Here is a 25,561-nt window from a genome sequence, read left to right as displayed (position 1 = left end):
AGTGATTTTCTTCCGACGGCATAGCTTGGTTCTGTTTCACCACCATACCACTATGAGGAGGGGATGGTCTTTATGGTGGGACCGGTCAGTGACCGACTTTAACTGAGTGAAAATATGTGTGCGGCCAGATCAAAGGCATTGTGATAGCTGGGTGGCCTTGTTAAAAGACACGACCTTCTTCCCAGGGGTCAATGACCCAGTTTTTGCCATGAGAGGTGGTTCCCCTGTCATATCTGAGAGAGGAAACACTTCCTGCATCGGGGTCAGTGACCGAGTTTAACAGAGTGGAAATCTGTGTGTGCGGCCAGATCAAAGGCAGGGCAGTACCTAGTAGCTGAAACATGCATTATCACAAGTTTTTAGACTTGTTTTACAACAGTCAATATTAAATGTTTCTCTATTTTTTAGTATGCATTCTTATTCTTTTGATTGGAAATGAGTATTGTTACAACATAATTTCCATATGGATTAATAAATTTGAGTTGTGTTGAGTTATTTAAGGGGATGTGCGGGGGTGATTTTTGAGCTTTTGGGCAGATTTGGGCATTTAGACATTTTGACTGTTTGGAAAACTGTGGTCATTTTTCTTTCAATTTCTGCCGTTGATGTTGCATATACATGTTTTTTTTGTGCAATAAAAATAAATTCAATACACCAACCCTCGCCTGATTGCGTTCATTTGTCTTGAACTTGCCTTATTATTGCCGATTTTCAACACCTTGATCAGCAAATTTGAGCAGACGACAGGGCGAACACTGCATGACGTTGCTTGCTACATAGCCTCCCCTGTTTGCATGTGACCGTTGTTTCGTTATTTTCCGGACTACTTCGGCTCTAACGGAACATTTTCAATGTAGGTCAATCTACGCCAACTTCCTTATACGGAGAGTATGACGTATGATGTGATCTTGATTCGTTCAACCGGGGTCACGTGGTACAACAATGGCGCTTGTTTACAAGCAGTGAAAGTACACGCTCCTGTGCAAAAATGGTTCGCACCAAGCCATCAACAACCAGAGGAGCCCCAAAATCTACGAAAAAGAGGACAGATCAAGTGAAGAATCAATGGAAGGCGAAGAAATCAGCGCAATCAGCTTCTGTGCTGGCTGACGTGGCAGAATTAGTGCCGGTTTTGGGGTCGTCTGCTAGTGCTACATTTTCCGCGTCGATTCCTTCGACTGAAAACATTCTCGGCACGAAGACAAGAAGTGAGTTCAAAAAAGAATCGTATGAGAGGTTTGTGTCCGGTGGAGTTGACACTAAGTCATCTGCTGCTACTGAAACCCTGGTAAAAACCCAGAGGGGTGTTGTAGACTTTGCCGAAGTAGACAGTATGGTTGCAAGTCTGTGCTGTCCACAGTGTAAAAACAAGTGCTTCTCTCTTTGCACAGACTCCAGACCAACAAGTGGCTTGGCAGTATTTGCCCAGGTGAACTGTTCTTCGTGCGAAGAGCCTGTGTATGAACAGTATCTTGCGACAAAATTTAAGGCCAAGACAAAAGTGTTCGACATGAATAGACAGGCAGTGTATTCCTCACTTGCTTGTGGACTGGGAGCCCCCACATTCAGAAATTTCTGTGAAAACATGGATTTAGCTGGACTTCACCACAAGACCTTTCATAGTCATACTCATGCCAGCCAACTATTCACACAACTGGAGAAATTCCGGAAGCATGTGTTCAGTGACACTGTTGCATATGTTCGAGAAGTTCATGCAAGATACTGTGGCACTACTCTTGGTGTCGACGACACCCTGAACATTATTGTGAGCTATGATGGCTCCTGGCTTACTCGTGGACACTCTTCGCACATTGGAGTTGGGTGTGTTGTGGACTTACTTACTGGACTCTGTGTTGATGCCCATGTCATGTGTACCTACTGCCAGGTGTGGAGTCTACGGGGCAGAAGCTGTTTCAGGAAAAGCCAGAGGAGTATGCGGCCTGGCTCGTGGACCACTTAGACAAGTGTGAGGTGAACTATAAAGGTAAATTATATCTGTTTGCACAGACATATTTGAATAGAGTTTATTTCAAATTTAAGCAACTTACTCAAATAATATATAGCAAATTACAAGTAAATGTAATAGTGATGAGTGGATATTATTTTCCATGCATTCCAGTGAAACTGAAAACCAAAACCAAAGGCATGGATGATGGATTAAAAATAAAAAAGCGTCATAAAGACAGATCATCAATTTATGATAATAATAATGAAAGTTGTAACATATGCGTAAAAATCCAATTTGTATCTTGAATAGTTCAGGGCATGGGGGAGTGCATGTGTGTGATGAAAATAATAAGAAAACACAGAGAGAGAGAGAGAGAGAGAGAGAGAGAGAGAGAGAGAGAGAGAGAGAGAGAGAGAGAGAGAGAGAGAGAGAGAGAGAGAGAGAGAGAGAGAGAGAGAGAGAGCGAGAGAGAGAGAGAGAGAGAGAGAGAGAGAGAGAGAGAGAGAGCTGTATCTACAGCATCAAGAGAGATTCACAAGTCTTCAGAATCAACGGGCTTCCCAGAACTGAGGGAGCTAGAATAGTGGTCAGGGGATGGCAAATAGTACATATGTATGTGTGGCACAATACAAGTGTATTTAAAAACGTTCAAATGGTATCAATTAATGCATTATGCTTAACGTTTACAATCTAACAATGTTCAGTGCACCTATACCTGCTGCTAGAAATTTAATATTCAGTAATTTGGTAATTCCATGTTTATTTCATTTTTTTCCGCATTAATTATAATTGAAGTATTAGCTGGACAATGACTGTGAATAACACATGCGCGCACACACACACACACACTTAAAAAATACTCTGTTTGCAAATTACATTTCTTATTTTGTTCTTGTTTGCAGGCTCATCAGGATGATGGAGGTGGAAGCAGCCCGTGTCATATGGCGTCGATCGGTGAACACCAACAAGCTTCGCTACACAACACTACTGTCGGACGGTGACTCCAAGACTTTTACATAGCTCAACGACATCAAGCCCTATGGTGAGGATATTCACATTGACAAGGAAGAGTGTGCCAACCATGTGAGTAAACGACTTGGTACAGCTCTTAGAGAGTTCAACTTTGGACCTGCTGCTGCTGCCGACTCTGCCCAGTTCTTCGGATTCTAGACTGGACATCACATGAAGAGGCTTGGAGCAGCCAGGATGCACAAGAGGGTGCTTAACAGTCTGAAGGCTGTGAGAGACAAGCAAAGTAAAAGGAGAGACAAAGTGCGGGCAGCCAAGTCAGAGAGACTGGAAGAACTTGTTCATGCAGCTGGAAGGTGGCCCTGCATATGCTGCAGGCATGTTCTAAGTTTTGACTAAATGTTTTAACTTAGACGGGGAATCGAGATGAGGGTCATGGTGTATGTGTGTGTGTATAAAGTGATTCCGAGGAAACTACTGGACCAATCTTGACAAAACTTAACATGAGAGTTCCTGAGTGTGATATCCCCAGATGTTTTTTTCCATTTTTTGGAAAGATGTCTTTGATGACGTCATATCCGGATTTTTTTAGGCAGTTGAGGCAGCGCTGTATCACCCTAATTTTTCAACCAAATTGATTGCAATTTTGGTAAAGCAATCTTCGACGAAGTCCGGACTATAATATTGCATTTCAGCTCAAAATCTTAAAAATAAATTAATGAGTTTGCTTGTTAAAGTTGTCATTAAAATCTAATTTTTAGTAACAAATTAAACCTTGACTGCATTGCATTCCTCATTTTTTTCTGAATTCAAAAATATATAGAAATGTCATGTTCACTCTAACAATGTGCTCAGAATTACAGAAAATAGGTTTAGTAAGTACTATAATATTATGGTCTCATGCTTTGCGGAGACGAGCGTGATTGTTAGCCGAGACTATCTAAATGTATCTCGTAGTCTTGGTGATGACTGGTTTGTGGTGTTGATATTTAAGTTTCATACCGATTGACTAAATGTTTTTATATCGCTTTAGGCGACTTGTCATTGTTATTGTGGTTAACATTATTCTCATATATATTGTGGTTATTGTACGCGTGCAATTGATGACTTGGGTACGTTTCGTAATTTGGAGCTAGCTTGTGTGTGTGTGTGTGTGTGTGAATGTGAGCGAGTGAGCGAGCTTTTTTTGGTGTGCATGCTGTGATTGGGAGTGTGTGTATGCATTGTTTGTAACTCGGAACAAACAATTTTCCAGGTGTACTGCACATGTTTGAAATAACTTATGTTTTATGTCTTCCCTAACTTTTAAACGGTGTCTCTAAGGTGTGAAAAACATTCCTCAGTGTGGAATTTGGTGATACATGTATGTATTTTGGGTTTAATTACAACTATCAATGGTTTCAAAACAAATTGTGTGCGTTTTTGCCTTTTCCTCAGTTTGCATGTTTTGACATTTGGGAACAACATGATTTCAAATCTACTGGTTAGATTTCTGTGAAATTCTGCATACTTGTACTTTTACATACTATCTACAGAGTTACCATTTGAATAATGAATCGGAAAAGAAATGTTGGCTTTACGATTTTTTTAATATTAAATTTTACGCAAAATTTCTACATTATGATAAAAAAAATTTTTTTTAAATAACTGTAATACTCACAGAAAAAATAAATGGTAAATCTGTAGATATGATCTAAATCTATATTTATGCAAAATATTGGACAGAAATCGAGCATTTGGATATGGAAAAAACGGTTCCTAAAATCCAATATGGCTGCTGTTTACTTTCCTGTTTCTATAGCAACGACATACACAATAAACAAACACATTAACGTTTCTTAATTCAGAGACCATCAGTATTATAACAAAAGCGACACAAACAGTGCTGATCATCATATATGGAAAATAGCGATTTGGCCCTCACATGGCCTTAATCTAAACAGCTTCTGTTTTTCTTATAAATGTACATGTACATGTGCAGTACTCTCTCTCTCTCTCTCTCAACTTGACTTTGTCGCGTTTACTTGCACCTGTCTAATAAGGACACCTGCAGAATAAGGACACTTTTGTCTGGTCCCAAGGGTGTCCTTATTTGACAGGTTTTACTGTATTTGTTCATTGTTTAGTGGTGGGATGTTCTCTGGAGCTGGGTACTAAACTGTGACATGGGAGTCAAAAACTGAACTAACTTTAAATTCATCAACAATGTGTTCATTTGATCTTAAGGACCCTGTGAGCATAAAAATTTATAAATAAAGCTATTTCGTAAACTGGAGAAAAAAATCTTACCATTAGCACAGCAACAAATAGTCGATATAAGTTCGTATCAAGAGCGAGCAGATGAGAAACAAAACTTCAAACCGTCTGCTAGTGGCGACGTTACCACGCAACGGTACAACGGGTGCATAGATATCCTTCCGCAAGAATTCTGTGTAGTTAAGTACAAAAGAAGTTCGCTACAAAATCGTTTTGATTGAAATAACAGACAAAAAACGATAACTTCGTAACAGGTAAAAGGGGAAACCAAATGCTCTGACAGTTTTTAATGGACAGATTGCAAAAACTGTGGACGTTATTTGCTTTTATCTTGCGTTCTACACGCGTGTTACGAAGTTTGCTAAAGTAGTGACAGACAAAAATAGTTGTGCGTTTGTAATGAGTGGAATTGTGTTGTGCAAATGAAGTTCGGGCTGCTGTGCAACGACACGTTACGAAGTTGACCACATACATCTATGGTTAATATTTCAGATTGTGTTGATCATCTGCAAACAGTACTCATTCTACTGAAAATGCATGCATTTATGACAAGTTATAAACTGTTCGTGGGCTTTATCGCGTTTCTTTTATTCCGTGCGACCGAGTTATTGCTTCATCCAACAGCATGTCACAAATTACCTGCCATTTTGGACTCTCGATTTGATGTATTCGCCCAAATTACGAATACACAAAACTTTATTTTTGTAGTAAAAATATTGTTTAATAGCTTTAACTTCATCAAGCGTAGTAAGGTACATAACTGTCAAACTTATTATTTCAATCCAATGACCCTCTGTGGTACCCACCTCCAGAGAACAACCCTGGTAGGATAGTTGTGGTGCTGTCCTCCTTTTATCAGGAATGGCAGCTGACGTGCATTACGTGTAGTACAAACGGGTGGAAATTGATCAATTTAGACCCAAAAAATCATTCAATTGCAGTATTTTTACATTCATAAGAAGATGACATTATAACTCTTTCTCAAGCATGTACTTATATTAACATATATACAAATTGGTTTTTGTCCCTCTCCAGGCTTTCTCACTGTACGAGGATGAAATCAGTGACAGCAAGGCCCAGCTTGCAGCAATCACGCTCATCATCGGCACGCTGGAACAGATGTCATGCTTTGGGGAGGAGAACCACGAGCCCCTGAAAACGCAGTGTGCACTGGCAGCATCCAAACTCCTCAAGAAGCCGGACCAGTGTCGCGGTGTGGCCATCTGCTCCCATCTCTTCTGGTCGGGCAAAATTGGTGCTGATGAGGCTGAGGTGAGCACATGGCATAGGTTCAAGTGTTATTGAGATTGAAAGCCACTACCAACATATGTTTCCTTTGAGTGTGTGTGTGTGTGTGTAAGTGAGAGACCTTGTATAGCCCCTCCCTGACAAGGAAAGCCCATGAGTTATACTGAACTCATCAGATAGACTGCTTACATTATACTGTAAATATTGAACCATGTATAGCTCATCTCTAAAAAAAAAAAACACAGCCCATGAGTTATACTGAACTCATCGGAAACTAATAGTCTATAGACTGCTTACATTATCTACTGTACTCAATCCGTGTCTCCATTCATTCTTCTTCATCTTACTGTTCTTGTTTTTTTGGTTTTTTTTTGTTCTTCTAATTGTCTTTGTCCTTGTAAAGACGATAACTGGAGTGTGAAAGGATTATGCTGTAAACCTTCTGCCTTAATTTGGTCCACAATCTTGCAAGATAACCTACAGGATGGAGAAATATGTACAACTGAATTGCAAGATAACTTACAGGACGGAGAAATACCGGTACATACAACCGAGTCAGATTTTCTCAGATTTTCTAACAGAAAATGTTTGTGGTGAAGTTAACAAGTCTGCCCACTTTCCAGATGCATGATGCCAAGAAGACAACAGACTGCCTAAAGAAGGGGGTGAAGATTGCCAACCAGTGCATGGACAGTTCAGTGCAGGTGCAACTCTTTGTGGAGGTCCTCAACCATTACATCTACTTCTACGAGAAGGGCTGTGAACAGGTGGGTACCATTTTGGAGTATTTATTTTCATTGTTCAGTGGAATCCCCCTTTAACTTTATATACAACCAAAGTTCTGAGAAAATAAAGTGTTAAAAGGGAGGGAGTTTTAAAATGGAGGTAGATGTGGAGACTTTATCAACAAAAAATCATAAATAGCAAGGTCTTAAAAGGGAGGTAAGTTTAAAATGGGGAGAGAAGAGGGAGTTTTAACTGTTGAAGCTCTGGAGAGTCTGTGAAGAGAAGGTTGTTGAATTTTTGGCTCTCTTGTGGCTGTGCTGTTTGGTGTTTGTTTGACACCCACCGGCCACTTACCCGTCTTACTTGCCTCCTGCTTCGTAGTTGGTGAGCTCTTTCCTTTTTGGTCATTATTTTGACAGGAATGTTGTTGTAGTTGCTGACTCTCTTTCCTTTTTGGTCATTATTTTGACAGGAATGTTGTTGTAGTTGCTGACTTTTCGTCCGTTTTTGGACTTGTAAAATTTTCAGTAACTATTGTTGGCCTCCATTTTTGTTGGTCAGTATGACTGACAGCGATAAAATGGGCAAGGCCTATGTAATGTTGAGGTAAACATAGTATTACCTTCTTACTTGCCTTCTGCTTTGTTAGTTGGTAAGCTCTTTCCTTTTTGGTCATTAGTTTGACAGGAATTTCTTTGTAGTTGCTGAATTTTTGTCCGTTTTGGACTTTTAAATTTTCCAGTAACTTATTGTTTGGCCGCCATTTTTGGTTGCTCAGCATGGCTGACAGCGATAAAATGTGGCAAGGCCGATGTAATGGTGAGGTAAACCTAATTTTACCTTCTTACTTGCCTTCTGCTTTGTTAGTTGGTAAGCTCTTTCCTTTTTGGTCATTCGTTTGACAGGAATTTCGTTGTAGTTGCTGAATTTTCGTCCGTTTTGGACTTGTACATTTTTCCAGTAACTTATCGTTTGGCCGCCATTTTGTTGATCAGCATAGCTGGCAGTGATACAACATGGCAAGGCTTATGTCATGGATCTACCAGACCGTTGGTACTTGTTGTTGTTTCGGACTAAGCATGTAATACTGTTATGTCCGTTACTAATTCTGCCCCAAACGAACATGTGGTTGGGGGGCAGTTAAGCACGTTCTTGACTTCTTTTTCTTCTTGCTTTCCCTCTTTACTGCCTAGCTCTTTATTTCTAGAGTTCCGCAGCTTGGGAGAGAAGAAATTCAGCGTTCCACGCCGCTTGCCGGTGTTCCCCCCTCCAGGGGTGACGCTCGCTCTTTGGCGTCTTTGTTGGTTCCGCCGGCGACGATTTCCGGGGAGGTTCTCCTTGCTTCTTCGTCTTCTGCCTCAGGGAGGATCTACTTGCCTCATCGTCTTCTACCGCTGTGGTGGGCGCTTCCGGTAAGTCGAACTGGTCCACCGGCCCTCGTGAGGCTGCCGGACATTCCCTGCTGGGAAACAGTTCTTTGGTGCGGGATCACAACCCGCAAATTTCTGTTCCGTCTCACCCTTGCCTCGTCGCGGGCATCTGTGTTTTGAAGCATATGGTCCTCCGCCACAAGTACACGTAGTGGTCTTGGCCGGAGTTGATCGAGGACTGGCTTACGGGCGTTCGGGCTTCCGGCCCCAGTCCACTTCTGTTCTGTCTCGCCCTTGTCCCGTCGCGGGCATTTGTGTTTCAGAGCAAGGGCGGCAGCCGTTTTCGGCGCCGCGCTTCCTGCTTTACCGGAAGCATAGGTCCTCCATTTCAAGTACACGTTGCGGTCTTGACTGGAGTTGATCGAGGACTGGCCTAAGGGCGTTCGGGCTTCCGGCCCCAGTCCACGCAACCTTCGCTTCCGCATTGTGCGGCTTCGTCCGTTGCATTTCCGGCTCTGTCCGGATACACTATTCCTCTTCCTGACGCTTCCTCTCTGATGTCGGTGAGTGAGGAACAGCGGCTGGCCTACGGGCATTTAGGCTTTCAGCCTCGGCCGGGGCAGTCTTCACTCCACCTGTTGGGTGTTGCGGCTACTGCCTATTCAATGCTGGTGGCTCCGGATGTTTTCTCCGTTCACTCTTACCCTCATTCAGTGGGGGATGAGTCAGGACGGTTTCCGGGTGGATGGGTTTTCCGGTTTCCGGTCATCCCGTTCATCAGTCTACCACCAGCAACTGTGACTTCGGTCCGTGTTCGTAGCTTGACTATTCTGATACTCAGTCTTTAGCCAGCGATCAGACACGTTCTGGATTTCCGTCGAAGCTCTTGGCTGCTCTCGAAGCTGCGACGCAGGTTATTTCCAGATATTTCCCGTAGGGTGCATCGGCTTTGGCAGCTTCCTCTTTGGTTGCTCCGTCATCGATGTCGGACTTCCGTTCCGCGAAGGAAGGAGGTTTTCTACTTCCGGTTCGAGAGTCACCTTTGGTGGTGTACCACTTTTTGCAGGTTTTGGCTAGACCATCTCCTCCCGGAAGTGGTATCCCCAGTGTTCCGGTTCTGCTGCTCGTTCATCACGGTTCAGTTCCGGAACACGCTCAGCCTTGGCTGGCTTCGGCTACACAGGCTTCAACTTTTGTTCCTTCTTGCTGAAGAAGTTCACCTTGCCGAAGCCGGGTTGGAACTTGTTGTCGTTCTTTGATCTTCCGCGTACGCCTTTACTGGGGATGCAGGAACTTCTTCCTCTGCTGGCGAAGCAGTTTAGAGGCACTTGGGTGTTGTGTTCCCATAGCACACCTTTGTCGCGTCGGAGGAAATTGGACTTCAGCTTTTGGAACTTGCCTCTTTCTCGGAGATGATCATTAGAGCGCTCTCTCACTGAGTCACTGAATCCTTTCACACCTTGTGCGGATCAGGAGGCTGATGACATCTCCACTCTTTTGGTCAGCCCTTGCTAGGGTGAGCGAAGATCATATGAGGCTGTCCTCCCTTCACTACGCTCATACAGTCATGTGTCGGAGGGACTTGTTTCTCTCGCATTCTCAGTTCACTGAGCAGACTAGGAGAGACACTTGAGCTTTGCCCGGGGTAGAGGGATCTCCTTTTGAACATTGGGGTTTAATACCAGAAGAAAGGAGATCCAGTCGAATTAGAGATCAGCAGGTCTTTGACTTCTCTCTACAAGGGTTGAAGCAGAGCTAGCCTCCTCAGGAGAAGCATGCTCAGGCCTCTGGCCAAGCTAAGCCGGCAGCCAATAGGCAGTCTCTGCCTGGTTCTCGAGTTTCGAGAAATAGATCAGTGTCGGGCAGGGAGAGGGGCAGCTCTAGCAGCAAGCCTCTCCCCCCAAGGAAGTGCCCCCGATCTCACCCCCCCCCCCCCCCCCCCTCCACTTTGGTGATGGCGGGGGGGTCTCCTACCTGCACTTTCTCCTTGGATGGTCTCTGTACACAGCTAATGGATTGTGGGAGTGGTGTGGTTGGGCGACTTCCATCGATCTAATGAGTGCATGTTTTCACTTTCTTATGCATCAGTCCGATATTTACACAGCGATCTAGGTCCATCAGCTCGAGCACCCGCTGAGGCCTCTTCTGGTCGGATCTAGGGCTGGCCTTCGGGTATACTGGCTTGGTTTAAGCGTGTTTATTCAAATTCTCATACACACGTTTCAAACAATAACAACATTAAGAACGTTAACAAGTAGATTGCTTATGGACACGTTCTTGAAATTATAATCAATACACATTCAGATAGCAAAACATGGCGAACAAGTGATAGCTTCAACACTTATCTTGATAATCTTTAATTATATTTTATGCAAATAGGAGAGAGAGAGAGAGAGAGAGAGAGAGAGAGAGAGAGAGAGAGAGAGAGAGAGAGAGAGAGAGAGAGAGAGAGAGAGAGAGAGAGAGAGAGAGAGAGAGAGAGAGAGAGAGTGAGAGACAGAGACAGAGTGAGAGAGACAGAGAGAGACAGAGAGAGAGAGAGAGAGAGAGAGAGAGAGAGAGAGAGAGAGAGAGAGAGAGAGAGAGAGAGAGAGAGAGAGAGAGAGAGAATGCCTAGCTGCATCAATTGCACAGTTAATATAATATCAGCTGAAGCGATTAGTTAACATAACATAGTCTTGTACAACAGAGAATATTTTCGTGTTCAAAGATATAGTTAAATCAGTATTTCCAAACAAGAGTGTTTTGCAGTCTAGAACGTGTGTTGGCAGACTATTGAATAAAATGGTTCTATGTTCTTTAAATTTTGGACAGTGTAACAAGAAATGTTCAGAATCTTCCGGGCATGCTCCACACGTACATTCTAAATTATCAGAGAGGTGTCGGTTAACTAAGTCTTGTTGCAAATCGCTCATGTTTAATCTCAACCTGCTGTGAAGTACCTGTCCCTGGCGGTTGCCTAAATAATAATACTGTGGAACAACAACATCTCCATCGGTCAAATACCTTTTAAATTCACCAACTGACTGCGTTTGTTGTATATTTTCTGGAAGATTATTCCACAAAGCTGTTGTTGAAGGAAAAAATGAAGATTTATATAACTCACTTCTGCACAATGGAAACTTACGTTCAAGAGGGCGTCGTCTGTGGTAAGGATTTACATCGGAAACCAGGACCGGCAGTTTGGAATATAAATATTCTGGGGTTAAACGATTTACAATTTTATAATACAGCAAAAGTTTATGACGACGTCGCCTTTCTTTCAGGGGCACAAAACCCGATTCGTTATACAGTTTTTGGTGGCTTGTGCCACGTACTGCACCTACAATGATTCGGATTGCATCGAGATGCAATGTCTCCAACTCGTCTGCCAAACACTGTGTACAGTTATCCCAGATAACGTCCGCATAATCAAACAATGGTAACATAAAGGATTTATATATAACTTCAAGTGATTTTCTGTTTAAACGATGCTTGAATAAACCAAAACACGCAATTGACTTTCTACATTTAGCAATTAGACTTTTCATGTGGGAATCCCATTTACAATTACCTTGTAGAATGACGCCAAGGTGCTTGTGATTTTCAACATCAACTAAGTGTGCATCTTCGAAATACAATGGTGGAAGTAAAACATTTTGTTGCCTACAAATGTCCAACAATTCTGTCTTTTGACAATTAAAAGTGACTTTCCATTTAGAAGCCCATGTGCGAATTTTATCCAAATCAGAATTCAAAATCTCTGCTCGTACATCATCGTTATCTAAACTTAAATACATACTCGTATCGTCTGCAAAGAGTTTCAACACTGATTCAAGACCAACACCAATATCGTTAATATAAATGAGAAATAAAAGAGGTCCTAAGACAGAACCCTGAGGGACACCAGCAGAAGGGGTAGCATAACTTGATTTGGTTCCTTTCAGTACTACTGCTTGCCTGCGATCGCTCAAGTAATGTTCAAACCAAACAAGCAAGGGACCTCTTATACCTATCGCCTCAAGCTTGTGGAGCAGACCGCGATGCCAGACTTTATCAAAAGCTTTGGATACATCAAAAAATATTGCCTGTGACATAATGTTTTTATCAAGTGCAACACAAAAATCATCATATATACTCAATAGTTGATAAACAGTCGAATCACCAGCAATAAAACCAGATTGGCAGTGTGTAATCAAATCATAATTTTTCAAATAACCAAACACACGGATTTGTATACATTTTCCAAGCACCTTCCCAATACAACTCAGCAAAGAGATAGGACGGTAGTTGGAACAAGCACTCCTATCGCCTTTCTTAAAAATGGGAGTAATGTGAGCAGTTTTCCAGACAACTGGAAAAACACCCTCAGACAAGGATCTGTTAAAGAAGAACTGTAAGCGGTGAAACGATAACAGGTAATCCATCTACAAGCAATTAAATTACATATTCTTACTCCGAGTCACATATTTAGCATTGACGCAGTCGAGATGCTAGGTAGACTGAAAAAACGCTATCCCGTCTATAGTATAAGGGAAGCAACCCAAGCAAAAAAGTAGCAAGCTTGCTACCCTGGGTTGCCTCTCGTAGCGTGCATCACGCCACAGCTCTCGTACCCAATACGAGACACCCTCATTCGACATCTTTCAGCCAGAGAGACAGGTCGTGCTTGATTTCGCTCCTAGGCTGTTGTTTGCTGTCTGCTTGACACCCACCAGCCTCGGCTCCCCGTCTGCTCATAGCTGTTTCTAGCGGTGAGATTGTTCCATTTTGTTGTTGTTTGCTTTGCCATTCTGCTGAGAATTTTCTCGTCCGCGGACTTGTGAATTTTGCTCGGTAGTTTGTTGCTGTGGCTGCCATTTTGGTCGCCATTTTTCGCTTACACGTGGTGTTTTTTGCTGGTTAGTTTGGGTCCGTGCTCGGACTTTTAGCGTCGACCAGTAGCACTTTTACCTGCTTGTAACTTGTACTTTGTGCTAGTTTATTCTGCTGAAGTTTTAACGTCCTAGAGACTTGTGTATTTTCAGTAGTTTGTTTTCTCGCGTGACAGCATGTCTGATAGTGAGAAAAAAGCGAGCAGCTAAGGCCGAGAGTAAGGGCATAGGCCCTGGCAAACCTAAGCCCTCGGCTTCTACTTCTTCGGCTAGGAACCCCACGGTTCACGTTTCTGACCCGAAGACTAACTTCGTTTTTTCGGTGCCCATTTCGGCGCCGGAGGAAACTTCGTCTGGCTCGCGGGCGGCGGGCATTACCGCTACCACGTCTGTGGCTAGCCTTTTGTCCTCTTTGCTTCCAGAAATTGAGATGGCGTGGACGGACCTTGTTTCCAGCTCTGCCTCCCTCCCGGGGGTGTGCGACCCTCGGTCGTTGGCTTCCTGTGTTCCTGTTGTTTCCGGATCACCTGTCCAGCCTGCTGGCTTCGGCGTTGGTGCTGGAGGCGGTGAACAGGGAGGCGTTTCTCTCCTCGGCCGGCGCTCGGTGGCTACCGCTTGCGGGAGTGCACCTGAGCAGGTCCCTTTTGGGATACGGTCGTCACAAGGTATGTGCTCGCAGCAGCCGTCCGCGGCAGCTGCACTTCCGGCTCCGGCCGGAAGTAGTGGTTCACTGGACAGCGGACAGACCATGGTCCCTGCCGGTTTGAGCTACGAATTACGTAAGCAGCCGTCCGCGGCAGCTTCCCTTCCGGCTCCGGCCGGAAGTAGTGGTTCACTGGACAGCGGACAGACCATGGTCCCTGCCGGTTTGAGCTACGAATTACGTAAGCAGCCGTCCGCGGCAGCTTCCCTTCCGGCTCCGGCCGGAAGTAGTGGTTCACTGGACAGCGGACAGACCATGGTCCCTGCCGGTTTGAGCTACGAATTACGTAAGCAGCCGTCCGCGGCAGCTTCCCTTCCGGCTCCGGCCGGAAGTAGTGGTTCACTGGACAGCGGACAGACCATGGTCCCTGCCGGTTTGAGCTACGAATTACGTAAGCAGCCGTCCGCGGCAGCTTCGCTTCCGGCTCCGGCCGGAAGTGTTGGTTCACTGGTTCGCGGACAGCCCATGGTCCCTTCCGGTTCGAGCCTTGCCCTGCTGCAGCAGCCGTTTCCGGCAGCTGCTCTTCCTGCCTGGGCAGGAAATGTAGGTCAAACGGGTCGTGCACAGTCATCTGTCACTTCCGGTTCCGGCCTAGGGCTTCCGGGTTGTGGCTTGCAGACTCCTCAGCACCAGCTATGGCATAGTTCTGCTGTTGCGTCTGCACTCCCTGCTCCTCCCGGCTTTTCCGGTTCGGTTCCCGCTGCTTCCGTTGTGTCGCCGGTGAATTTCGAATACGGTGGTTCTCCTGGGCACACAGGCTTTTTGCCTCTGTTGGGACAGCAGCAGCCACCCACTTCGGTGGTGGCCGCTAGCTCCTCTCTTCAGCTGCCTTCGGTCGTTGGTGACTCTCATCTTCCTCTTAGTCAGGGGTGAGAGTTTCATCGATGGCCAACAGGATGGGCGTTCGGCTTACGGCCTTCCCTCGCAGCGTCATTTGTCGGGTTCTTTTGGCTATGAGCCGTCCCCTTCAGGTGGCGTTTCGGACTTCGGGTCCGTGTACGAGGAGCAGCTGCCTTCGGCGGCTCTGGCCAGCTTCCGAATTTACGTCAGCAGTCGTTCGCGGCAGCCGCTTCCAGCTCCGGCCGGAAGTAGAGGTTCACTTGCTAGTGCACAGACTACTGTCACGTCTGGTTCGAGCCTTGTCCTATGACAGCGGTCGCCCGCGACAGCTGTTCTTCCGGTTCCGACCGGAAGTGTAGGGTCACTGGCTAGTGCACAGGCTACTGTCACGTCCGGTTTGAGCCTTGCCTTACGTCGGCAGTCGTACGCGACAGCGGCACTTCCGGTTCACGGAAGTAGTGCCTCGTTGGAACGTGGACAAATAATGATCCCATCCGGCTTGAGCTGCGCTATACGTAAGCAGTCGTCCGCGACAGCTTCTCTTCCGGCTCCGGCTGGAAATGTTAGTTCATCGGTGTGTGGGCAGCCCATGGCCCTTTCCGGTTTGAGCTTTGCCCTTTGCACGGCAGCCATTTCCGGCAGCTTCGCTTCCGGCCTTGGCAGGAGGGTAGGTCAAGCGGGTAGTGCACAGGTTACTGTCACTTCCGGTTCTGGCCTACGGCCTACCTTTGGGTTACGAGCTTCAGCTCGTAGGTGGCTCAGCACCAGCTCTGGCATAGCGCTGCTGTTGCTGCCGCACTTCCGGCTCCTCCCGGATTTTCCGGTTCAGTTCCCGCTGCTTCCGTTTGGTCGCCGGTGAATTTCGAACAAGGCTTGCCCTATGGGCATACAGGCTTCTTGCCTCTGTTGGGACAGCAGCATCCACACACTCAGGTGGTGGCCGCTAGCTCCTCTCTCCCACTTTCCTTGGTTTTTGGTCCCTCTCATCCTCCTCTCAGTTAGGGAATGAGCACAATCGATTGCCAACAGGAAGGACTTCGGTTGGCAAAGAGGAAGCAGCTACTTCTGGTTTGAAGAATCGCCCTTAGTAGCTTTTCGCCTTTTTGCCTTTTCGCCGAGCCCCCCTCTTCGACAGGGGGTGGCCTCCGGCGTCGGTTTCGTTGCTGGTTCCTCAGGGTTCTGCTTCGGAGCTGGCATCGGAATACCTTGCCGCTCCTGCGCAGGCTTCCTCCTTCGTGCCCTTAGCGGACCAGAGGAAGTTGCCTTGGCCAAGGTCGTCTCGTCGCCGCCTGATGGCCTTTCCCCGTCCGCGTGCACCGTTTCCGGTCACGCCGGAACTTCTTCGCTTCTTACGAAGCCGTTGAGGAAGGATTCGGTTCTGCCGTTCTATGGGCAGAATCTCCTATTCTCTGAGGAAGGGGGCTGACAACTTTCGGAACTCAGTTCCATTTCCGAGGCTCTCCTGCGGGCGCTTCCTTGCGCTCTGGCAGATTCCTTGGCGCCCTTTCCCCTTAGTAAAGGGCAGGACGCGGAGGAAGTGTCTCACTCCTCTCCACACTTACAAGGGTGAACGAGGCACAGATGAGGCTGTCCTCTCTGCACTATTCCCATGCGGTCTCGTGCGGAAGGGACTTGTTTCTTGCCCACTCCCGGTTTTCTGAGGAGTCGACAAGGAACATTCTCAGTTCGTCATCCTTGGTGGACGGTCTCTCTCCGGCAGCCTGGCCTCTCATGCCAGAAGCAGGGGATTGAGACCAACAGAGAACAGCGGTTCCCTTCTTTTGAGCTTCAATTTGAAAGCAGCAAAAGCAGGCCGCTCCTAAGCAGGCTATACCTAAGCGGACTCAGCCTAAGCGGCCTACGTCCTCAGCTCAGGTGAGATTGTTTCTTTCACAGCCGTCATAGGCACGCTGGGTTTTTGAAACAACAGCCGGCCTTAGGGCTTCGGGGTGTTAGCCTCGGCGGGAGCAACAGCCATTTCATCCGTTGGAGGTGGTGGTTGTTGCTTTCCTTGTGCTTGTGGCTTCGGGCTTCGACATTCTTTCTCTTTCCCAGCGTATGGGTACTGAGAGGTCGATTTCCGTTTAAAAGGGGGTTTCTGCCTTTGGGCTTCCCCGTTTTCTCTTGCCACGAGCTTCTGGACTCGGTCCAGGTTTGTCTTTCGCCGAGTCTGACTTTGTCTTTCTCTAGCGATCAGACGCGTTCTGGTGTTTCGTCCAAACTTAAGGTTCACTTGAGTTGGCCTCGGAAGTAACATTCAGATTTTCCTGAGGGTGCATTGTCTGGGCATTGCATGTTTGAGAAGTCATTCTTGGCTTGTCATTTTTTTCTCAGTTTTTTTGGCTACTCCTCCCCTTTTTGGGCAGAGGTCTAGCTAATGTTCCAGTTTTCTCGGTGCCGGCCTCTAGGCCAGCATCTTTTTCGGCGGCCGAAACTTTTGGTTTCTTACTGTGCCTGTGTACTTTGAGTACTTTGGTGCAATGGCCGGCCTACGGGCAGCAAGGCTCTCGGCCTTAGCCTGTGTTATAGTCTCCTGCCTGTCGTGTTGCGACTTTGGCAATTGGTTCCTGTGACTGCGGATTTCGTCTCTTCCTCTTCTCCATCATGCTTGCATGATGTGAGTTGGGACGATTTCTGCTGGGGTGGGCTTCCGGCCTGGTCACCCCTTTTTCACTTGCAACTATGACTATTACTGAGAACTCTGGTCTCGGGAGGCTGACGGCTGGTTCGCTCTGCGGGTCCGCATTTGCGGTGCTTATGCACTACCTTAGGTCGCTTCGTCCCCTTTTTTACCCCTCTCTCTGCTTTCGCAGGGATGGGCAGGGGACGACCGGTGACCGTCTCCCTTGAGTTTTGCTCATTGAGTTGGACCCTGGTACTTGATACTCAGGCGTCTCTCTCTTTCCGGTTTGGAGTTTGGTCACTCTTCCGGAGCTGACTGTTCTCTCAACGGCCTTTTGGGCCTCACTCCATCCCAAAGTTTTCTTACTTTGGCATGGTTGCCTTATGGTCTCCGTGAGGGTCGGTCCTTTTCAGGGCTTAGCCGGCAACCTTACGCACGGATCTTTTCCAGGCCATTAGCATTTCCTTCCATTTAAGGGGGGGAGGGGGGGGGCAGCTTGTCCTTCCCTCTACTTGGTCGGGTTTATCCAAGACTGGGGTCCTTTTCCGGACTGTTTTACGGTTCAGAAGATTGGAAGAAGTGCTGGGCACAGCTTACTGGCTCTCTGAGGTCGTCTTTCGCATTTCTTGCCTGAGAGACATCTCGGCTGTCAATCAGGGTGGTTCTCGGTCCGTTTCTGTCCTTTGGCAGTGGGCCAGTTCCTGGCAAGGGTTTAGAGTGAGTCAGTGGTTGCTTCCTCACGGGATCCTTTCCTGACTTTTTGGCAGTGGGCCAGTTTCTTGGCAAGGGATTTTCTTGCCCTCCGCCTTGTCATAGCTTATGCTATCTTTCCCTCGGCTCGGCCCGAGCCCATTTTCAGGGCCTGGGCCTCCTCCTTGGCCTTTTTTGCCTATGGGGTTTGGATGATGTCCTGCGCACAGCTTCTGGCGCTAGGATTTTGTCTTATCAGGTTCTGCAGACATTGCTGCCCTCTGTCAGGATGGGTCTCGGCCTATTCCTTCCTTGGCGGCAGCTGGCTTTTGTCTCTCCAGAACTTTAGAGTGAGTTTGAACTTTTTGATCTTACCCACCACCTTGTTGGAGTTATCTGCTAAATATGTGACTCGGAGTAAGAATATGTAATTTAATCGAAAATTTTTAATTAAATTTTCATTTGATTAATATACTTACCCGAGTCACATAGGTAATTCCCTCCCACCTTCCCCGCTTTTAGTTTCTTTGTATTCTAGAAGTCGAATGAGGGTGTCTCGTATTGGGTACGAGAGCTGTGGCGTGATGCACGCTACGAGAGGCAACCCAGGGTAGCAAGCTTGCTACTTTTTTGCTTGGGTTGCTTCCCTTCTACTATAGACGGGATAGCGTTTTTTCAGTCTACCTAGCATCTCGACTGCGTCAATGCTAAATATGTGACTCGGGTAAGTATATTAATCAAATGAAAATTTAATTAAAAATTTTCGATTTATTATGTATTCCGTCAGGGCCCACGGCCTTGGATAAATTTAAATTCCTTAACACTTGGACAACTTCAGCTTCTGTTAATTCAAAAGTCGATAAAGATGTATTACACCAATTTGCCTCGGGCAGGGGATCGTCTGGATTTTCAACTTTAGACTGGCTTTCAAAATAATTATTAAACAAAATCGTTTTTTCACAAATGTTATCAATAATTTTTCCATTATCTTCTAGCGGTGGAATTTCGTTACATGCAACACCTTTTTTCTTCAAAAAGGAATTAACAAGTTGCCACCAATTTTTGCTTCCGAAGTTCTGTTTACAATTTATCCTCTCATCAAGTTCTAGAAAATAATCTCTTTTTCTTTTACGAATTTCATCTGTATACTGATTTCTAGTCAGGCGGAATAATGCCCACTGCACAGGTGTATTTAAGCGCTTAGCAACTTGATGTATACAATTTTTTGCGTTTCGTAATTGTAAAATATGTTCAGTCATCCATGGGGCATCATCTTCACGTACTGTTATTATCTTAACAGGCATACATGTTTTTGCAACACGGAATAAATGTTCAGAAAACAAGGCAGCAGCTTCGTCAATGGATGCATTTAAAACTGTGTTCAAAAGATCAATTTTGTTCAATTCAAACAAAAATGTATCAACATCTAACTTGGCATAATTATATATAGTCCTTTTGAACTGACCTTTTTTTAATCTCTGTGACGTTAATTTTACACATGGCACAGAATGGTCACTACAAATGGGGGGTAACACTACAACTTCACTGATTAAGTTTATACTCGTGGTCAGGATCAGATCGATGCATGAGGATTTAGTTTCTGTAATACGTGTGGGTTCAGTAACGAGCTGGTGCAGATTGTTTTTTTGTATCAAATTAAGAAAGTGGGGAGATGGATTATTCAAAAAATCTTCGTTAAAGTCTCCAAGAATTAGAAATTTATGTGGTGTTCTCATTACTTGCTTTACAGATTCGTCAACCAAGTGCCAATAGTCAATCCGAGAGTCTGGTGGTCGGTAAAATGAACCAACCAGCACAGTTTCTTGCAATAATTTAGTTTCTACCCACACTGCTTCAAGGCCTGGAATTAACAAATCAGGCCTTAGTTTGCAAATAAAATCGTTTTTCACGTAAACAGCTACCCCTCCATATCCATCTGGCCTATCAAGACGCACTGGGGGATGAAATCCTTTGAGGCATAAACTGTCGTTTGATATCGAGTCACACAACCAAGTTTCTGACAAAGTCACAATATCGTGCTCTTTAACTTCACATTGTAAAATATCAATCTTGTTTCGCAAACTACGTACATTTATATGCAAAATAGAGGTATCTTTAACATGCTCTCTACCAGGCGGGCCTGGGTTTGGGTGGACATCTCCTGACAATAAGACCATCAGCAAAATGACAAAAACATGTGTCACAAAACTATGCACGAATATAATGTTCCAAAGCATATGCCCGTAACGCTTACTTCCAATTGGTTGACTAAAATTGGAAGGTTGCGATTTTGAGTCGGGTATGGGGTTTAAGGGTGTGGAGTTGAAACATTCAATATTTTTCTCGTAGTACACACACAAGAAATGTGCATGGAAAAAGATGAAGAGAGCTGTTCGAAAACCATTTTGTCCGTGAAAAACTAAAAATACTGGCTTCCGTCCTCAGTCAGCGTAACAGTCGTTTCAGCCACGGGCTGCTGCTTCTGTCGCACTTCCGGTTTAACCGGAGAGGTTGTTTCTCTCACAGACGTTTCATAGGTATGTCAGGGTTTTTGGAACAACGGCTGACCATAGGGCATCCAGCTGGTGCAACAGCCATTCCACCTGTCGACGGTGGTGGTTGTTGCTTTCTCTGTTCTTGTGGCTTCGGACTTCGACAATTCTTTCCTTTGTTCTCATCTTATGCAGGAGATGAGATAGGACGATTTCCGTTTGGGTGGGGTTTCTGTCTTCAGGTTACCCCGTTTCTCACTTTTCGCCACAAGCATCTGGACTATGGTCCTTGTTTGTCTTTCGCCGAGTCTGACTCTGTCTTTCTCTAGTGATCAGACGCGTTCTGGTGTTTCGTCCAAACTTAAGGTGCGCTTGAGTTGGCCTCGGAAGTAACATTCAGATTTTCCTGAGGGTGCATTGTCTTTGGCAATGGATGTTTGAGGAGTCATTCTTTGTGGTTTACCACCTCTCTCAGGTTTTGGCTAGTCCTCTCCTTCTGGCAGAGGGTTAGCTAATGTTCCGGTTTCTTTGCTGTGGGCTTATAGCCCAGCATCTTATTTGGCAGCCGAAACTTCAGTTTCTTATGTTTACCTGCGTACTGTGCGTACTTCAGTACAATGGCTGTCCTACGGGCATCATGGCTCTCAGCCTTAGCCTGTGCAATAGTCTCCTGCCTGTCGCCTTGCGATTATGGCATTTTGGGTTCCTGTGACTTCGGATTTTGTCTCTTCCTCTCTTCACCCTCATCCAAGCATGAGGTGAGTCAGGACGACTTCCGTTGGGTCGGGTTTCTTTTTACAGTCACCCTTCTACCACAGGCAACTATGACTACGGCGTTTGCCCGTTGATCTCCGTGTCTGACTCTCAGTCTTTCAGAGGTAGACAGACGCGTTCTGGTTTCGGCCAGACTCAGGAAGGCTCTTGATTTGGCCGCGAAGTTAACTTCCGGTTTTTCCCTGAGAACACTTGTCTCGGGAGTCTTATGGCTGGTAGGCTTCACGGTTTTCTGTTTATGCTTACCAGTCTTGTTTTCTGTTTTGGGTTTTTGATTCACATTCAATTACCTACAAGCAGACTGATCTGCGAACACTCTGGCTTTTAGCCATTTTGTTTATGGTCACCAGTCACACCAGGCTTCGACCACCCCCCGCGGGTTAGGGGGAAGAATTTACCCGATGCTCCCCAGCATGTCGTAAGAGGCGACTAACGGATTCTGTTTCTCTTTTTACCCTTGTTAAGTGTTTCTTGTATAGAATATAGTCAATTTTTGTAAAGATTTTAGTCAAGCAGTATGTAGGAAATGTTAAGTCCTTTGTACTGGAAACTTGCATTCTCCCAGTAAGGTAATACATTGTACTACGTTGCAAGCCCCTGGAGCAAATTTTTGATTAGTGCTTTTGTGAACAAGAAACAATTGACAAGTGGCTCTATCCCATCTCCCCCCTTTCCCTGTCGCGATATAACCTTCGTGGTTGAAAACGACGTTAAACACCAAATAAAGAAAGAAAGAAAGAAAGGCTTCGACCACTGTGATTTCCGCACTTCCGGTGGTTTACGCACAATCGTAAGTCGCTGCTTCCTCGTACTACCTCTCTCTCTGCATTTGCATGGACTGGTAGAGGATAACTGGCGACCATCTCTTTTTTGAGATTTTCTCATCGAGTTGGACTCTGGTACCTTTTACTCAGGTGTCTCTCTCTTCTCTTGAGCTGACTTCTATCTCACAGGCCTTTCGGACTTCACTCCATCCCAAGGTTTGCATACTTTGGCATGATTGTCTTACGGTCACCTCGAGGGTTCGTCCTTCTCAGCAGTGAGTGGACAACCTTATGCACGGATCGTTCCAGGGCATTGGCATTTCCTTCCAATAGAAAGGGGGGGGGGGGGCAGCTTGTCTTTCTCTCGACTCGGGTTTATTAATCCAAGGCTTGAGTCTCTTCCCGGGCCGTTTTACGGTCCAAGAGATTGGAAGAAGTGCTGGGCACAGCTTACTGGCTCTCTGAAGTTGTCTTTCGCAACTTTTGCCCGAGGGACATCGCGGCTGTCAATCAGGACGGTTCTTGGGTCCCTTCCTGCCTTGTTGGCAGCGGGCCAGGAACTGGCCAGGGTTTTTGAGCGAGTTAGATTTTCTTTCCCACCGTGCCCTTCCTGACTTGTTGGCAGCGGGCCAGTTTCTGGCAAGGATTTTTAGAGTGAGTTAGATTTTTTTTTCCCACTGCCTTGTTAAAGCTATCTGCTTTATGTGATTCGGAGTAAGAATATGTAATTTAATGGACAATTTTATAAGTAAATTTTCATTTGATTAATATACTTACCCCCGCAGTGGGGCACTGCGGTTATGAAATTAAAGGCCCCTCCTGTTTTTGGAACCGCAGGAGCTTTCTAGTTTGCTGTTAGGTAGATTTTTGGTTCCTCTTTCCTGTCATGCTTTTTTTTCTTCATGAATTGTTTTCTTTTTTCTGCCTTCTTGCTCATTCACCTGTATTTTTTCCAAAAATCTCTTCTCTTGCCGCTTGTCTCGCGATTCATGTATAGTTTAATCTGTTAGTGTTCTGATGTAAGTCCAGCAGTAGATAGGTTAAGCCTATTTTAACATACTGGAAACTGGTAATCTTCCAGTAGGTATTAATTTAGTTTTACTAAAGCCTGCTGGGACACAAGTAATGGGTTAGTGCATTTGTAAACAGGAATCGCTTGACAAGTGGCCCCCTTCATCCCCCCCTTCCTCGTCCTGATATGGCTCTGCGTAGTCGGCTGGACGTTAAGCAACAAATAAACAAATATACTTACCCGAATCACATAGTTTATGCCCTCCCACCAACCCCGCTTATGTTTTTTTTATAGTTTCTTTAAAGCCGTATGATCTTGACCACGTGTTGAGGAGCGGTAGTGACGTAGTACACACCAAGGGGAGGTAACTCCCCGGGTCTGTAGTCATTACCATGGCTCCATTTACACTTTTTGTGGTGGGGTTGCTTCCCTTTAAAATTGTTCAAGACGGGTAGCCTTTTCAGACCTTAGCATCCCAGACTGCGTCAATGCTTTATATGATTCGGGTAAGTATATTAATCAAATGAAAATTTACTGATAAAATTTTTGATTTTAGTTCCAGACTTGCGAGTGGTGTACGAATGGCGAAGGGTTATAAAACCCTTATGTTAGGTTGGGAAGTTGGGCATTAACATATGGGTCTTAACACTGTCAAGTTCCACATGTTAGAAGTGGGAGCGTGTGTTGAAGTTTGTTCTATTTTTATTTTCTTTTCTTTGTGTGTCCAGATCCAACACTCGCTCGAACCACTTGGCTGTTGTGTTTCAGATATCTGTGCAGGTGCTCAATCAGATTATTGCCAGGGTCCGAGAACTGCTGCCCAACTTGGAGGCCAACGAGGAAACCGAGCAGATCAACAAGCACTTCAAGAACACTCTGGAACACCTGCAGCTGAGAATGGAAGTCTCAGACTCCACTGTTTCTTACCAAGGACTTGTGCTGTAAACATTGGCTCAACTGAAGGTTTACTTATCTTGCAGTTTCTTTGTCAGATAGTATGAGAACTGTTTTGTATTATGAAGATCTGTGCTTTAACATCTGCACAGAACCCTTGGACTACGCCATTTCTTGTGAAGGACTATTGTTGTTGGCACTTTTTGTTGTAAATATTGTTTTTAACTTAGGACATGTATGAACTCTTTTCTTGACTTTAGATGGGCTAGGCTTTGATGTTTACAGTCCTTGTGAAATCCTTGGATATTTTTTTTTGTCTGCCCTCATGTCATTGTCAACTCACTGATAAAGTGATAGATTTTTTAGCGTATCACCAATTCTTGTCCCAAATAGAAATATTTTCTGAGAGGACATTAACTCCCCCCCTTTAGGGCACAAAGTTTGGAAACTGGAGATTTTAGGTATGAAACTGAACTGCTTATGAAAGATGGTTGGCTGGCATGCTGTTACATATTTATTTATCACTTTCTTTGCCACCCGTTTCAGAACCTGTGATGTTAAAATGTCATGCTATGGGTTGACTTTTTTTTTATATAGATATTACAGAACTAGGCGATACATGTACTATAATTATAGAAGGCGGACATTAAAACAGAAGCCCATTTTAGACTTTTGAATAATCTGTGTCCAAGCATTTTCTTGTGAACTATCAAAATCTATTATAAATGCATCCTTAACAGATCAGTCTGAATTTCTGTTCTTGCTAGACTACGTAGTGTGTGTGTTTTTGTGATTCATCTTCAAACTTACATAAGTGTACATGAGTTGTCTTACAGTGCGAAAACGAATGTTTAATTGTGGCGAGGCATAGCCTCTTACAGAAGCAGATACTGTAGGGTGCATCAGTGTACATCATACAAAGTGCAATGTGGGCGATTGATTTGAAAGGACTGTGCATGAATGTTCTGTTCAACTGAATGAAATTAAAATGTGAACAGTTTACTCAAATGTTATTGACCCAAACTTGACTTCACTGTCCGACGTATCAATCCATTTAGTTATCCAATCCTACAAGCATCCCACAGGTACAAACTTGGCCTAGCTTGAACAGAGAAAAAAAATGTTGGCGTCAAGTTTTTCACAGAAACAGGCCAGTGCCTAACACTACTCGTTACCCAGACACTCGTTAATTAATCAGGCGAGTCCAAAAGTAAACAAATCTTGACATGGCCTCACTACTCACAAATGACTGACTAGCTCATGTTTCAGTCTCCTCTGGGTGTAGGCCAAATCAGAAATGGAACTATTAATGTCTTTATGAGAGACAGTCTTCTATTCAAAGCAGCCATTTTATACTTGTACATGATCACGCATCTTGGAGAAAATTATCCATAAGGAT

The 25,561-nt window shown here is 45.1% G+C and overlaps 1 protein-coding gene across 1 annotated transcript in view; it reads left to right on the top strand.

Annotated features, from left to right (window-relative positions):
* Nucleotides 1–25,164, top strand: part of LOC138968994 (vacuolar protein sorting-associated protein 35-like) — a 47,291-nt gene extending 22,127 nt beyond the window's left edge. The window contains exons 15-17 of the mRNA XM_070341681.1: nt 6,209–6,445; nt 7,045–7,188; nt 24,037–25,164. Coding sequence (XP_070197782.1) covers nt 6,209–6,445; nt 7,045–7,188; nt 24,037–24,213 — 558 coding nt within the window. The 3' untranslated portion in view covers nt 24,214–25,164. The remainder of the gene's footprint in view (nt 1–6,208; nt 6,446–7,044; nt 7,189–24,036) is intronic.
* The last annotated feature ends 397 nt before the right edge of the window (nt 25,165–25,561 follow it).

The sequence above is a fragment of the Littorina saxatilis genome, linkage group LG1, assembly GCF_037325665.1.
Source record: "Littorina saxatilis isolate snail1 linkage group LG1, US_GU_Lsax_2.0, whole genome shotgun sequence".
NCBI classification, from domain to species: domain Eukaryota; kingdom Metazoa; phylum Mollusca; class Gastropoda; order Littorinimorpha; family Littorinidae; genus Littorina; species Littorina saxatilis.
The sequence above is the reverse complement of the archived record's forward strand: the minus strand, read 5'-3'. Positions and strand labels throughout refer to the sequence as shown.